Source organism: Nyctibius grandis, chromosome 1, assembly GCF_013368605.1.
Source record: "Nyctibius grandis isolate bNycGra1 chromosome 1, bNycGra1.pri, whole genome shotgun sequence".
Lineage (NCBI taxonomy): Eukaryota > Metazoa > Chordata > Aves > Nyctibiiformes > Nyctibiidae > Nyctibius > Nyctibius grandis.
Genome location: NC_090658.1, coordinates 104,238,180 through 104,251,621, shown reverse-complemented (window position 1 = coordinate 104,251,621; position 13,442 = coordinate 104,238,180). Strand labels below are relative to the sequence as shown.

At 38.5% G+C, this 13,442-nt stretch overlaps 1 protein-coding gene across 11 annotated transcripts in view; it reads right to left on the bottom strand.

Moving 5' to 3' along the window:
* The window catches only part of DST (dystonin), a 326,171-nt gene that overhangs the window by 149,080 nt on the left and 163,649 nt on the right, over nucleotides 1-13,442 (bottom strand). For all 11 annotated transcript variants that reach the window (XM_068410532.1, XM_068410453.1, XM_068410484.1 and 8 more), the window contains 5 exons: nucleotides 2,303-2,415; nucleotides 2,062-2,168; nucleotides 1,401-1,520; nucleotides 984-1,079; nucleotides 777-904 (listed from right to left, as the gene is read on the bottom strand). In XM_068410532.1, coding sequence (XP_068266633.1) covers nucleotides 777-904; nucleotides 984-1,079; nucleotides 1,401-1,520; nucleotides 2,062-2,168; nucleotides 2,303-2,415 — 564 coding nt within the window. The remainder of the gene's footprint in view (nucleotides 1-776; nucleotides 905-983; nucleotides 1,080-1,400; nucleotides 1,521-2,061; nucleotides 2,169-2,302; nucleotides 2,416-13,442) is intronic.

Sequence of the window (13,442 nt, the reverse complement as noted above, 5' to 3'; positions counted from 1 at the left end):
GATTCCCTAGAAAGTGAGTCAGATCTCAGTTGTCTCCTTTGGATGCTTAAAGTTAAGCAGAATGAATCCAGATCCAGGTGTCTATACCTACCTGCAGGTAGAAGCCCAAAGAATCATTTAACTTAAATAAAAGGATTTTTTTAAATTAATGAATGGATACCACCTGTGTCTGCTACAGAACTCAAAAGAGGTACCATTAAAAAGCAGAAATGCTCTAAGACTGCATCAAGATTTTAAACATGCTCAGTAGGTTACTACTGATGTACAAAACAGCATTGCAGATTCTACTACCATGGAAGACAACTATGCACTTTGCACATCTAAAAGCTTTGTGTGCTCTTGAGTACAACCAACTTTTAAACAACCTCAGAACAGGATGTTAGCCCACAATGCTGTGCACAAAGTGAAACATACATTTCACGTAAAGGATGAGGGTGTTGCTTATATGAAATCAAGACCAAATGAGACAGCAAAGTGATATGAACCTAGTTGTAACTGTACAAAGAAGGTGGTTATATTTGTGTTTAAGTGCTTTGATGATCTGAGGCACAGATACTAGTCATCATGACCTTCTGAGACCACCACAGTTATTTCCATCTGGACCTGCTTCTATGAAGTACGACGTAAAGAACTTCAGGCCTTGAACAAAGGCAGAATTACTTCATATAGAAAAATAATGTGGATGTTATCATGGAAAAAGACATTTACAATTTTCAATATGGGTCAAACTTACAGAAAATATATTAACCAAGCCTGTCAAACATTCATTAGCGTACCTCTCCACTTCAGGACGAAGAGTTTTCTCTCTTTCCAGCATAGCAATAATAAGTTTTCCCCATTCTTTTTCTATATCATTTGGATGGTAGCCTTGAGGAAGTTTGATGCGTCCAAATTCTATCCAGACCTTAAAAATTCATACATAATTGTTATTTTAAGCCACAGAAAGGGATCTTCTAAACGTTTCAATGCATGTTAAAACTTACCTCTAGAAGTTTATATAGACGTTTAATTTTTGATTTATCTGTCTCCTTTGGTGGAATTTCTGTTTCTTTAAACTGTAAATATTGATTATAAAGTGCCTACAGAAACATAAAAACCATCATCAACTCTTACAGTAAATATAACCTTACTCTCTCAACCCTCTCCTAATATTCTTCATAAGCTTACGTTCTTATACAGTTCTACTTGAGTTCTACAAAAATGATCAGTGACAAGCTAAAGATTTGCTTTTGATTGCTCGTATGGTAGTAATGTATTTATTGTACTTTGAAAAGGTTAAGGAGTAGTACTGTTCTACAACTGATTTGGTTGTATAAAACAACAAGCACTCCATTTGTTCAAGCATGCTTTGAGTCAGTAAGATAAAGTGTCATTCCAACAAAGAATTTAAGACACCTCACCTTCAATTCCACAGGACTGTTGGGAAATGTTCTGTCAGACATTATCGTGACATGGTGTCTGATCCACTGCATGAGGTAGTTCACCATATTCTGGTATTCAACCCATTTGACTTCAACATCCTACCAAAGCACAACCCAGATTACAGATCAGAAGAAAATCATCTGAGAGCTCATTTTTGCTTTATTTTTGAAGTCTGAGGTTTTCACACACATAGAAAAGAGATTTCTAAACCTTGCAATTCTGAAACAGTATTTACTTGCTCATTACAGCTCATTTAAAGCTTCCAAATATATGATTTCACTCTTCGGTTTTGGTCCCAAATAATTCCACTGAAAACATAAAATTTTCTAGTTTAATAAACTTCAAATTCATAAGAATCAGAGAGGCACAACTTACAGGTCCATGACTGAAAAGTAAGAACTTCGACTCTATCTTTCTCCAACTTCAGGTATATTGTCTTTAGTTAAGCTCTCCGCACAAATATTTTCATGTCCAGAACATGAAATAGCTGCTAAGCCTCTAAAATCTCAGCCTAGAAAATCATGTCCAAGAAAAGTGTGACAGCAGTCCTACAGAACATCCAGCTAACATTCTGGAGCTGAAATCAAGGATTCTATTAATGAAGCTCACGCACTGCACAAGTATTTTTCTCCTACTTACATTTGCACCGATGCCTTCACCACCTTCTGGTACTTTGGGAAAGGCATCATAAAGTGATGACACGTAAGTTATTACTGACTTCTCATCAGGTGAGGAAACGTCAACATCTAAAAGAGCAAGACAGAACAGTGCTTTATCACGTAGTTGTAAGAATGCCCACAAATAGGCTACAACCTGCAGGCAGACTGGATTTTATTTTAACGTTAAGTTTTTGCAACAAAGCCCTTTGCAGCTATCTTACCTTCAGGATCCAGAAGTCTGGCAACACCAAGTTTTTCTGCTACAAAAAAAGCATGTTCTAAATTTGCAAGGTTGCTTTGAACAGCAACGGTATTCATGTCTATCAGGTCCGGCCTGTCAAATAAAAACAGTAACACTTGATTACAACTCCTTACCGGTTTTAAATCACTGCTGTATTAGTAAATCAAACCAAAAGCATGGATGGACACAGCAACAGAGTTTTCATTAAAAAAGGATTTAATTAAAATCATGTGAACAAGCTGAGGTCAGTGCTAAGTGATAAACACCAGCAGCAAGCAACTACAACACTGTCAGTTTTTTATCTACAAGCTAAAGTTTCTAGCCGTCCCTTACATATATATATATATCTCTTTAATTTTCGTATGCATATTTATTCATGTGCCTTGCCATTGTGTTATCGTGGCTTGTCCTTTCCACTGCCCTTCAGGAGGTTAAACTCACTTTTCTCTTAGGACTCATTTACGTGAGGAAGTTCATCTCTATGGCCTTTCCAAGTTTTTAGTCATTCTGCAACAAACTCTTCAGCGCATGTCAGAACCCATACAGAAACAAAATCAGCCACAAAAACATCACTTTAACCTGAAAGGCAACTATTCTTACTGAGCTTTACAAAAGTCTTGTTCAAACTGCATTGAACCCTGCTCTCAGATAAACATTGCTGCCAGTGCTCGTGTAGACAACCCTCAGCCCCAGGCACTTACACCTTCACACCTTCATCCTGCTAAACTCCATTGGCAGCCACAACACTCTTGTTCTAACGGAACACTCATCTTAAATCAACCTTACCTACAAACACTTTTAAGGCCCATAAGTATTATCCTGTACCAACATCACTACTTTAATGTTTTAAATTAATGTAAAACTTCAAAATTAATATTGTCCTTTAGGTTTGCTATGTGGTACTTGGCTTTTAGATCTTGCGATTCTCAGGGCAGACTGTGTTACTGTCTGCCTCTTTCACCATCGGGAATCCTCCTAGCAATAACAACTAAAAGGAAGAAGGGATTTTCAAAGATGCTGAGCAAAAATTCATCCCACTAACACCAACGAGAGTCACAAGGGTCTGAAACCTTTGCTCCTGAAATCCTATGCTACTGAAAACCAGAGCCACACTGAAAAAAACCTAAAACAAAACCCCAAAAGAAAAAAATATGCGTTAGTGAACAATGAAAAATGAAAAAATATATAAGCTTTAGTGAACAAGTCAGTCCTTAAATTTTTCTCATTTTTGTTTCCAGAGAAATTATTGTCTTTGTTTTACCTAACAGAAGCTTTAAATACTTGCAACAGAGAGAGACACAAAATATCACGTTGTTCAAAACAAATGGTAACATTTCGTTTGGCAAGACCCCAAATTCCCTTGATCACAAAATGGTATTAACTTTGGGAAACTCAATACAAGCTTGTCTTTGAACTACAAGGGCACTGTAAATAAAAATGTATTTCTTTTCAGCCATTTAGAATCACTGGTTTCCTTGTGCTCTTTAGAAGTCTACAAGACAGATAATAAAACCACACCTATTATTTCTTGAAAGAACATTTAATTAATAATAAAACTTAAGCGGTGTAAAAAGAAACATAATCCTCCTAAACCAGTGGGACTTTCCACTTCCAATACACTTAGTGGGAGCAAGATCAAGCTCATGCCATTCTTCTCTGAATTCCAGTGCAATGAAAACAATGCCACGAAACCAATATCACAGAATCACAGAATGTTAGGGATTGGAAGGGACCTCGAAAGATCATCTAATCCAATCCCCCTGCCGGAGCAGGATTACCTGGATCATATCACACAGGAACGCACCCAGGTGGGTTTTGAATGTCTCCGGAGAAGGAGACTCCACAACCTCCCTGGGCAGCCTGTTCCAGTGTTCAGTTACCCTCACTGTAAAGAAGTTTTTCCTCATATTTATGGGGAACCTCCGTGACTCTTAGCAGCACTGAAAATCCATGAAAAATGAAAGACAATACTAGAAAAGGAAACAGACCGCTCCAGTCTCCTATTTCAGCCACAATAATGGAGACGGTATGAGTAATAAAGATTGCTTTCACAGCACAGTTTTGACGAGAGAAGCAGGTTTCTGTAAGCGTACACTTGCTTTGGTTATTTTTTTTCACCTGTCTTCTTTACATTTGTTTCACACTTGATAAAAACGGCCCAAGAATCACTTACACTGACTGTTCTATTGCCAACTCTCAGAACAAGACAGGACAAGTTGTTGTAAAAGCCTTGACTATTCCCAGAAAACTGTTTGCAAGCTGCAGAGCCACCAATGCCATAATCTTCTCAGAATAAAGCTCTCATTTAGATGAAGAAGATGTAAGGTTTTTCGCGCAGTGACGTGGGTAAAAATCAACAAAAACACTGCTGTTGCGTAATACATCATTTCACATCACTGCTGTGGCTTTACCCCCCAGCTGAAGAAGAGTCCCCTCTGTGAGATGCCTCCCCCGCTTTTAAACATACTTTCCCATCCCTGCAACTCCTACCAGCACAGGGTTCTTCCAGTTCCCCTTTAAGAACAAGGAAAATTTGCAATGAATACTGCTGGTTTCAGTTAATTATACACTTAACACATTGCATACCAACCTAGATTAACTGATCCATATTTATCTAAAGTCTTGATCTACCAGAAAATACTACAGAAGACAGCATTTGTCTCTGTCTTGACAGTGCTTGCCTTTGGATTTTTGAAGCAGACAGAAAGCTCAACAGCTGACTGAGAACAACCCCACTGATGGCTTATAAAAGGGAAAAGACAGGTATTATGGCTTGAATGCAAAAGCAACTGGTACCGGCCATGGGAAACATACACTGCCAGGGGACTCCACTCTCTGCAGGTCACCCTTTCCCCATCCCAAATAGTAGAGGGATACGTTGCAAAGTCACAGGAAAAGGAGCTTACCTCACAGAACTCAGTAAAAGACTATTTTTAGCCCCAGAAAAATGCATCCAAAAACATGGCTCAGGAAATCATTGATTGCCACATTGTTCCTTTTGTTTAAGAGTGTTTTCTCATGATTTTATATAAAAATATAAGTCATTTTTATCTGCTGTAAGCTTGCAGAGATACCTGTCCACTAACTGGGTACATGGGAATTTGCATTTGAGCATGCGCGCATGTATTTCAGTGCTGTGACCACTGATCATCGTCCTTCTCTGAAGAATCAAGGGAATCCGGTATTACTGAGCACAGATGGCGCACAGTGAGTGTTGTGGGGCTGTAATATAAAGGCTCACAAATATTTTCCAATATCTTTAGTATTTCATTTCTCCATTGAATTCTGAAAAACTACTAACTGCTTAAATTGCAGTTGTGATGAGTATCCTTCTAATATGTATTTATTTAATTGTCTTAATTGAAGTAAACACTAGATTTTAAAGCATCATGTCAAACACTTCCATTTTTAAGGCTAAAGAGAAAAACATGAGTTTTGTAGAAGCTATTTGTCATGTATTATAAATATATTTTATATCACTTTGCATAGCACTATTAAGTGGTTTTATACCTAGTCAAGAACAAATTAAATTAAATGCACTTTAAGTAAAAGACGATGACTCTACCTTCTGTCATAATATTGTGAGTCATTTTATGGCAGATTTTTCAGCGGGCTGGGGCCTTGCCATCAAAACACACACATAAACATCCCAAACACCAACAGAGTTGGAACATTCCATGCAAAGGAGATGCTTCTGCTGCAGCCACACCTAAGTCAAAGGGTTTGGCTTCTACACGGTGAGTCATTAATCATTTAATTTATAAAAAGATTGGTGCCTGCCATTCGAGATCTTAGTGTAGGTGTTAGAAATTAGACACAATTTGCACCAGAAGTGAGGAAAAAAAAAAGGTGTGATTAATACCAGTTCAGTTAAGAAGCTGACAAAATTATGATCAATTCAAGAAAAGAAATACCTAGCACCACAAAGAGAAGCAAGTGAACAACATCTGCAGGACAGCATAAAGAAATGAAGGAGTTTATAATGCAAGTTACATGGATCAAATGCAAGCTTTCTATTCTGCAAAGACTCTTTGAAATCAGTGTTGTGCATAATAAATAAAGTTAGGTACATGTAGATTTTCCCATAGCTAGAACCTGATACCTAGTAACACAGTTCAAGATCCAAACTAGCAGCTGCAATATTTGCCCCTTAAAACCAAAGGTTAGATTTGAAGAGAATTTGATATTTCAAAGTGGAAAAAGATATTTAACTGAACTTTTATTATCCCAGTCAATGACGAAGAAACGACAACCTTCTCTTCACTGTTTCCAGATGACAGTTGCCCAAGTTACAACAGTGTTTAACTTTATTAAAACATATATACATCAGAGTAATATTCCACATGAAAATACTGTTAACGAGTTCGGGAGGCCAACTGACAAGCCTGAAGTTATTTACATGAACCATCTAAACTCTTTAATCTGCACAACTCCATTTCAGTCAAAACTCTGAACGCTGCCTGAGCAATACCTGATATTAAAAGGGTATTTCTTTCTGGGCTTATATTGAGTAGAATTATTAATATAGTGAGTTTCAAGCAGAACTCTCAGAGAAAACATGACTGGAGATGCAGAGGGAAGTGTACACGTCACTATAGACCAGCTAGCTTTTCCACAGCAGCAATTAGAAAATGCCTATAAAAATTAAACAAACTCTTTGCTTCACTGTTCACAGACAATTGAAAAGGACGGGTGCCAGAAACACTCATGCATTCTTCAGGGATGGGAGGCCTACTGAAACAAATTAAAGACCATGCCAGAATACACAGTCATAAAATAAATTTTTTAAAAAGACAAGAATAGAGAGACTTCTCAAACAGATAGGATTCAACACAATTCAGAAGGGAGCACAAGAAATATATTATCTCTACTCTAGACATTTTGGTTAACAGCAGAAAGATTGCAAAGAAAGGAATCAGAAAATAGGAAACATTCATGTAAAACAGAAATTTTAGCTCTATCTCTTCTAACATGTATCTCCTGTTACCTTCCCACGAACTCTACAAATGAGATGAAGCAAAATCTATTTATTATTTAACCTACTATACAGTAACACCTACCATTTAACCTATCCCTTACAGAGTTTCAAAAGTGCTAAACAATATTGACACCAGCTTATACGCAGAGTCAACGTTTGGGAACTTATTAAAGAATTTGTTTCCATGTCAGGTAAAAATCTAAGTCTTGCTCAAAAGAGCTTGCCAAAGAGCCTGCTTCGGAAAGACTGAGGCATCAACACAACGGGAATGACTCCTGGACTTCAACTAACATGTACTGTCCTTGTGAGCATTTCTGTTGATGCCCAGTGTTTGCAGACACAGTGCTCTGTACATTGTCATGATCATGAGATCTAGTTATAGTGTTGCATGTACCCTTTGCTAATGCATATGCTTACCACAGGTACTTTTTCTGATCTTTTTTCAATCATCATATGAGAGCTTCAATATAAACAATGTCTGACAGGACAGAAATGTGACCACTAATTTCCATGCCAATGTCTGCAACTGGCAGAAGTTAAGTTTTGAACCAGATGTCCAGATGTCTGAACCAGGTGACCTTTCTTGCCTGAAGCTCCTCGGCACTGGTCCTTGGGCTCACCTGTCTGCTAGATGGATAGTTGTGCACACTACTCACAAACATTTGAGTAGAAAAGCTAGAAAATTAAACATGAAAGATACATCATGGATGTAAGTGTGATGGAGTGCCTAAACAAAGAACTGGCTGCAGCTGTCCTTCAGAGGGAATAGTCAGTCAAAGAACAGGCAGGACTTTTAATCTATAGTTACAACACTATTAAGTGGAGTCACCCAGAAAAGGAGGTTTGCATGGAATAATGTGCAGCCGGGTCTGATCATCAGTAATCATCCTCGAGCATTCACAGGATATGTAACTCTAGGCTGTAACTTTTATGGAGAGTGATTTTAGTTCTTTTCAACGGATTCACCCAGACATGACAAGAAGGAACAGAGAAAGATTTAAGAGCCTCCAGCTTTTATAGTTTCCCAAGATCACAAGGTCTCTATTATCTGTATATGAGGATGAGGAAAGTAACAAGGGGTGAGATTCAGCTCCAGATCCAGACACCTAAATTTAGGTGTCTACATGCAAGTGTCTGTATTTCATTACAGTCAGTGGAAATCTGGCCAACATATCCAGTGCAACCTATCTAGCAAGCCATCCAGAATCTAAGGATTACTTCAGAGCGAGCCAAATCCACTGACCATACTGAGTAGAAGTTTAGATAACTGCAAAGCTGTCATGAAATGTTCCGCCTCACTGAACATGCATGTTTTGAGACTGACACTTGCAGAAAAATAAAGCAATGCTATACATTTTAATACATAATGGCTTAATTGGCTCTCACAGACTTGATAACAATGATTACTGCAGGTTTGCTTAGGACTTCTTGAATACTCCCTCATTCAATTAATATGAAACAAATTCAAAAAGGCTACCAAAAGTTTACCACCATAATTAAGGAGATGAATGGTACGTCATGTCTGGTAGCTCATCATTCAGCACTTGACGGGAAGTTTGAAGGTTAAAGCAGGTGAAAAGTACTCCACAAAATTCTTCTATCTTGGCCAACTGACACAGATTATTTGAAGTCATTTACATAAATATTTGACTAGTTTTCAGAAATATCTTTGAGGGGGGAGTTAGGAAATATATTTCATATAATCTCAAACGTGAAACTAAAAATGACTGTTCAACCATAGACTATACAATAACATCTTCTAACTAACTTCTAACTAACACATGACACAGTGACAAAAAATTACCTCAACACATCAAACCACTGGGTGAAGCTTAGCAGTGTCATCACTGAAGTTAGGCAACACTTCAGAATTCAGGGAAAATGCAAACGATTTTCTAACTGAAAACTGTCATTATAGAAAAGTTTTATCCTTACAGCTGTGATAAACCAAAAAGCAGGCTGCTGAATACAGCTCTACATATTGTTTGTTCAAGTATGTGGCAAATACTTCTCTCAAGCTCCACAGGTCCCCAACCTCAATGACACACTGTGCTAATGTATTTCACATGATCATTATGACTTGTACACTGGTTTTGGTTTTGTCTTCTCTTGTGTTGGTATGGCAGGAATGCCTGCACTATTCACTATTTCATGTGCCTCTATTGATTTCATTCAATGCCGTCTCTGAAGATGAACAAACGTGCCTTTTTATTCCCTCAAGAGCTGAAAAATTCTCATGTGATCGGAACTCTTCAGCTCTCTTTTGTGTATCTTTTTCATAATTTTTCATATAAATTTTCAGATACAACAAAGTTCTGAAAAAACTACTGCAAGTGATACTGAGCTGGAAATACTGTAAAAGGGCACAGACATCCCAACATGTTATATCAAGACTTCCAATAGAAAAAGAATGAATGTTTCAACTGCACTAAAAATATGAAAAAAAAAAAGCCCTCAGGTGCCCTAACTTACTAATTTAGTCCCTAACAGTACACACACCTACAGATAATTCCTTCTACCATGCATGTCCTTGATTTGAGAAGCACTGAGTTTAATAAACCTGCTGAAGCCTCCTGTCCCACCTTTGTTAGCACAGCAAAACCTTACCTGTAACTTGCCATACCAATTGATTTAGATAAAGACACAATTGAGGCATTGTAACATCAAAGACCTATTAGGTAAATCATGCCTAAGGAACCCTAATCACAACTTCGCAGTAAGTTTACAATGTAGATTTCAAGCTCAGTACACACATGAATGAAACTAAAAAGGATCTCAGTCAGTCCTTTCACCAGCTTTAAAACCAGATTTTACATTCTCTTTGTAATACGAGATGGTTTTGTCATTACAAAACCAGTAATGGCATAGTAACTTTGCCAATTTTTTGCCTATGATAAAATTTAAATAGGAACAACAACATAATTGTTAACCGCAACCCACACTGTGCAATCTACAGAAATAACCATAAATAATGTACCTTTCCTTAGAGTGTCTGAATACCAAAAAGACAATGAAGAAACCCAACCAAATGATTTTTCTGTTCTGCTCCCGCAGAAAACTCCCTCCAGACCCCAGCAGCAACTGCTTGACACACAGGCTTCCCAGTGGGATTCATACAGTTACCAACAGGGAAGAAGGGTGCGGGCCAATGACTTCAAAAGATTTCCCAAAGGCTCCTTGTGCCATCCTTCCTTGGAGGCCACCAGTTCTCCATGTGCCACAAATTCGCCAAAGGCATTGCCAGAAGACCAAGACCTCTCCCTGTCCGCTTTATGATGGGCACATACACACCATTGCTCAGATACCATACCCTTTTGAATAAAGACTTCTGACACCCTTAGGTGTCCTGGTCCTTACTGATCAAATACTAAGAGACACACAAAACCTGAATAAAAAACTGGCCTTTCAATCGAAAGCTTTGTTGTCCACTTTACTCCCATTTGGCCTAAGCAAGAGAAAAGCTTTGATTTAATCCAAATAATTTTTTTTCTTCTCAGTTATTGCAAAAAGAAAACTGTTATCTTTCATTCAGCTGCTACTTAGCAGTAAGATCCAGTACAACATACACAGGGATCATTTTAAGTCCAGATCTGAAATTAATCAACCCGACTGCCTGGAAGTCTTCCATCTAATACCCACTAAGGCGAACCACTACCACAACACAAGGTATTAAAATTGCAGGCCCACTTCCAGCATTATTTTAATATAGCCTTTACCAAGAGCCATCACAGAATTTTTCTGAGTGCATTCAACTAAATTGCAGCTGAGGTTACTTGCTATTTCTAAACCTATTAGTTATATGTATATGCATACTCAGGCAAGTAACGTTAAAAGCATGTAGGCCTGTCAATATTTTTAATCATCCTAAATGCTGTTTATCTTTTCCCAAATTGCCAGTCCTTAATGCCAAGTTTGTTTCTTCTACATAATGAAAACTGTTGAAAACAGTAACAACCAGCTTCTGCACAATGAGGTGGGTGGGAAGGGGCAGGCAACACAACCAAACTCACATTTTCTTTTTGTTCAAGCTGGGTAACAATAAATTACGAGTTACAAAATGGCAAGCCAAAACTAGCAGACCCAACTAATCTCTATTTAAAACACATCCCCTAGCATTTTAAGGCTTGACACTGTGTAATATTTGGTTTCTTTCTCATTCATTCCCCAAGGGTATTCAACGTGTTACTGCAAATTGAGGCATTGGTGTCCCTCCCCTTAAGGAATGTATTCATGTCTGTACCTGATCAGCTGTAACATGTTTTAACATCAGAGGGATGCCACATGCGCTGCTGGCCAGGAGCTTAGTGTTCAACTAACTACACATACACGGCAAATCGTCACGGGTAAGGCTGAAACAGCTTGTTCTATAACAGAACAGTTATTTAGCAGGCTGGAATATAGCTTGCTCCTTCCTATGCTACACTGCAAAAAACATCCAATTAGTAATTCTGAAAGCATATGCAGATATTATAGTAATATTTCAAAAGAAAAGCCTTGTGACCCTGGGAAATTTGTCTCTCACTTTATCTGGCACTTACGGAGCTGTCACAGTGCTCCTTCCTTTGGGGACGCACTCTTTGCTGCAGCTTCTACTCCTCTCCCTCCCACATGAAGCACACAGTGGACCTACACTATGGGCTGCATTCACTGTTAGCCTCTGTTCCTCTTTCATTGGGGGATAATAGCCATTTTCTCCTCTCTCTCTTCCCTCCCTCCCTCCCTCTCTCTCTCTCTCCCTCTCTCTCCTGTATACAACTTAAAACTACAGGCATCGTTACGGTCTTGCACAAAGTTTACCAGCAGCAAAGGCTCCTTTGGATCAGATCCCCACACTTCTTGAGCAATACAGAAAAAAAAACATTTTTCTTCAAACTTGTGCTCAAAATGAACTCTATCACCATTTTCCCTCTTTCTAATACTTACCATTCTTGTTAGGTGGTGCCAAAATTTGTAGACAACTGTCTGCATGTGGTCTCGGCAAGCTTTGGTATAGCATAACATGAAATAATCTCGCTTGTTTTCTTTGTCTCAAACCCCTCAAGTGTATACCATAGTCCTGCTTGCTTGTCAGACTGCTGCCTGACCTAAACACAGTTTATCCACTTCTTTCCATAAGCAGCATCTTTCCAATTTTGTATGGTTGCTGAAATTCACCTAGAAGTCCAGACATAACTGGACATGTCTATGCTGAAAGCGTACATAAGACCAGACCAAGGGCCATGACTCTTTTAATTGCTAGTCCTTCCCATAGCATGACCATGGCCATTGCGACTCACACTCACCCAGGCAATACCTGGGCCCAGTTCAAGGGACAACTGACCCAGGACAGCTCTCAGGAGGCTGCACCCTGTCTGGGGGACGGAGGGGAGAGTTCAGCCATGCAGACACAAGCCCTGCTGTACCGCTTACCCACAGAGCCAGAGAGCAGGGGTTGGACCCGCTTCATTTACAAGAACAGATCTAACACCTGAGGATAGATCTTAAAAAAATACAGCTTTATCTCGCAACTGAGCTTGCAGTGCTTCCTGAACAGATGCTATTTTTCACCATACATGCACCACTGGGGCTATTCATTAAATGCTATTACGTAGTTACACAAGAACATACTGCTCTTGCTGGAAGTCCTTTTGTAAATGCTAAAAGCAAAATTACCTCTTTATTATAAAAATTGTAAGAATATAAAAATAAAATGTAGACAGGAGCGCACACATTTTTACAAAAAGCGTGCACACCTGATGTTAATCTTTTCCTATCCCCCATACTTCACTTTTTTTCTTTAGAAAGTAAGGTGAGCTGGTCTGTAACCATGTCTGTTCTCTGAGTATCAGTAGCCCCTGTCCTTAACGAAGTGTCTGTAGGCGCCATTTAACTGTAAATCTTATAGCTATTATTTTTGCTATTTCTTAAATTCCATTTTCAGACACTTTTTAACCGAAATTGCCTGTAGTCCTTATGTACCAAAGGCTCAGGGCAGTCTGAGGTCAAACCCAGCAGTTTGTTACTTTGGTATAACTTTATTTGACTTTGCTTTGCTTTAAAATAAATGCATCTGCAAAGTGTAATGTAGATCTATAATTTAGACTACTAGATCCAATCTGGCATGCAACTCCTAATGAAAGAAGAGTAGTCTTCATTCTCTGTA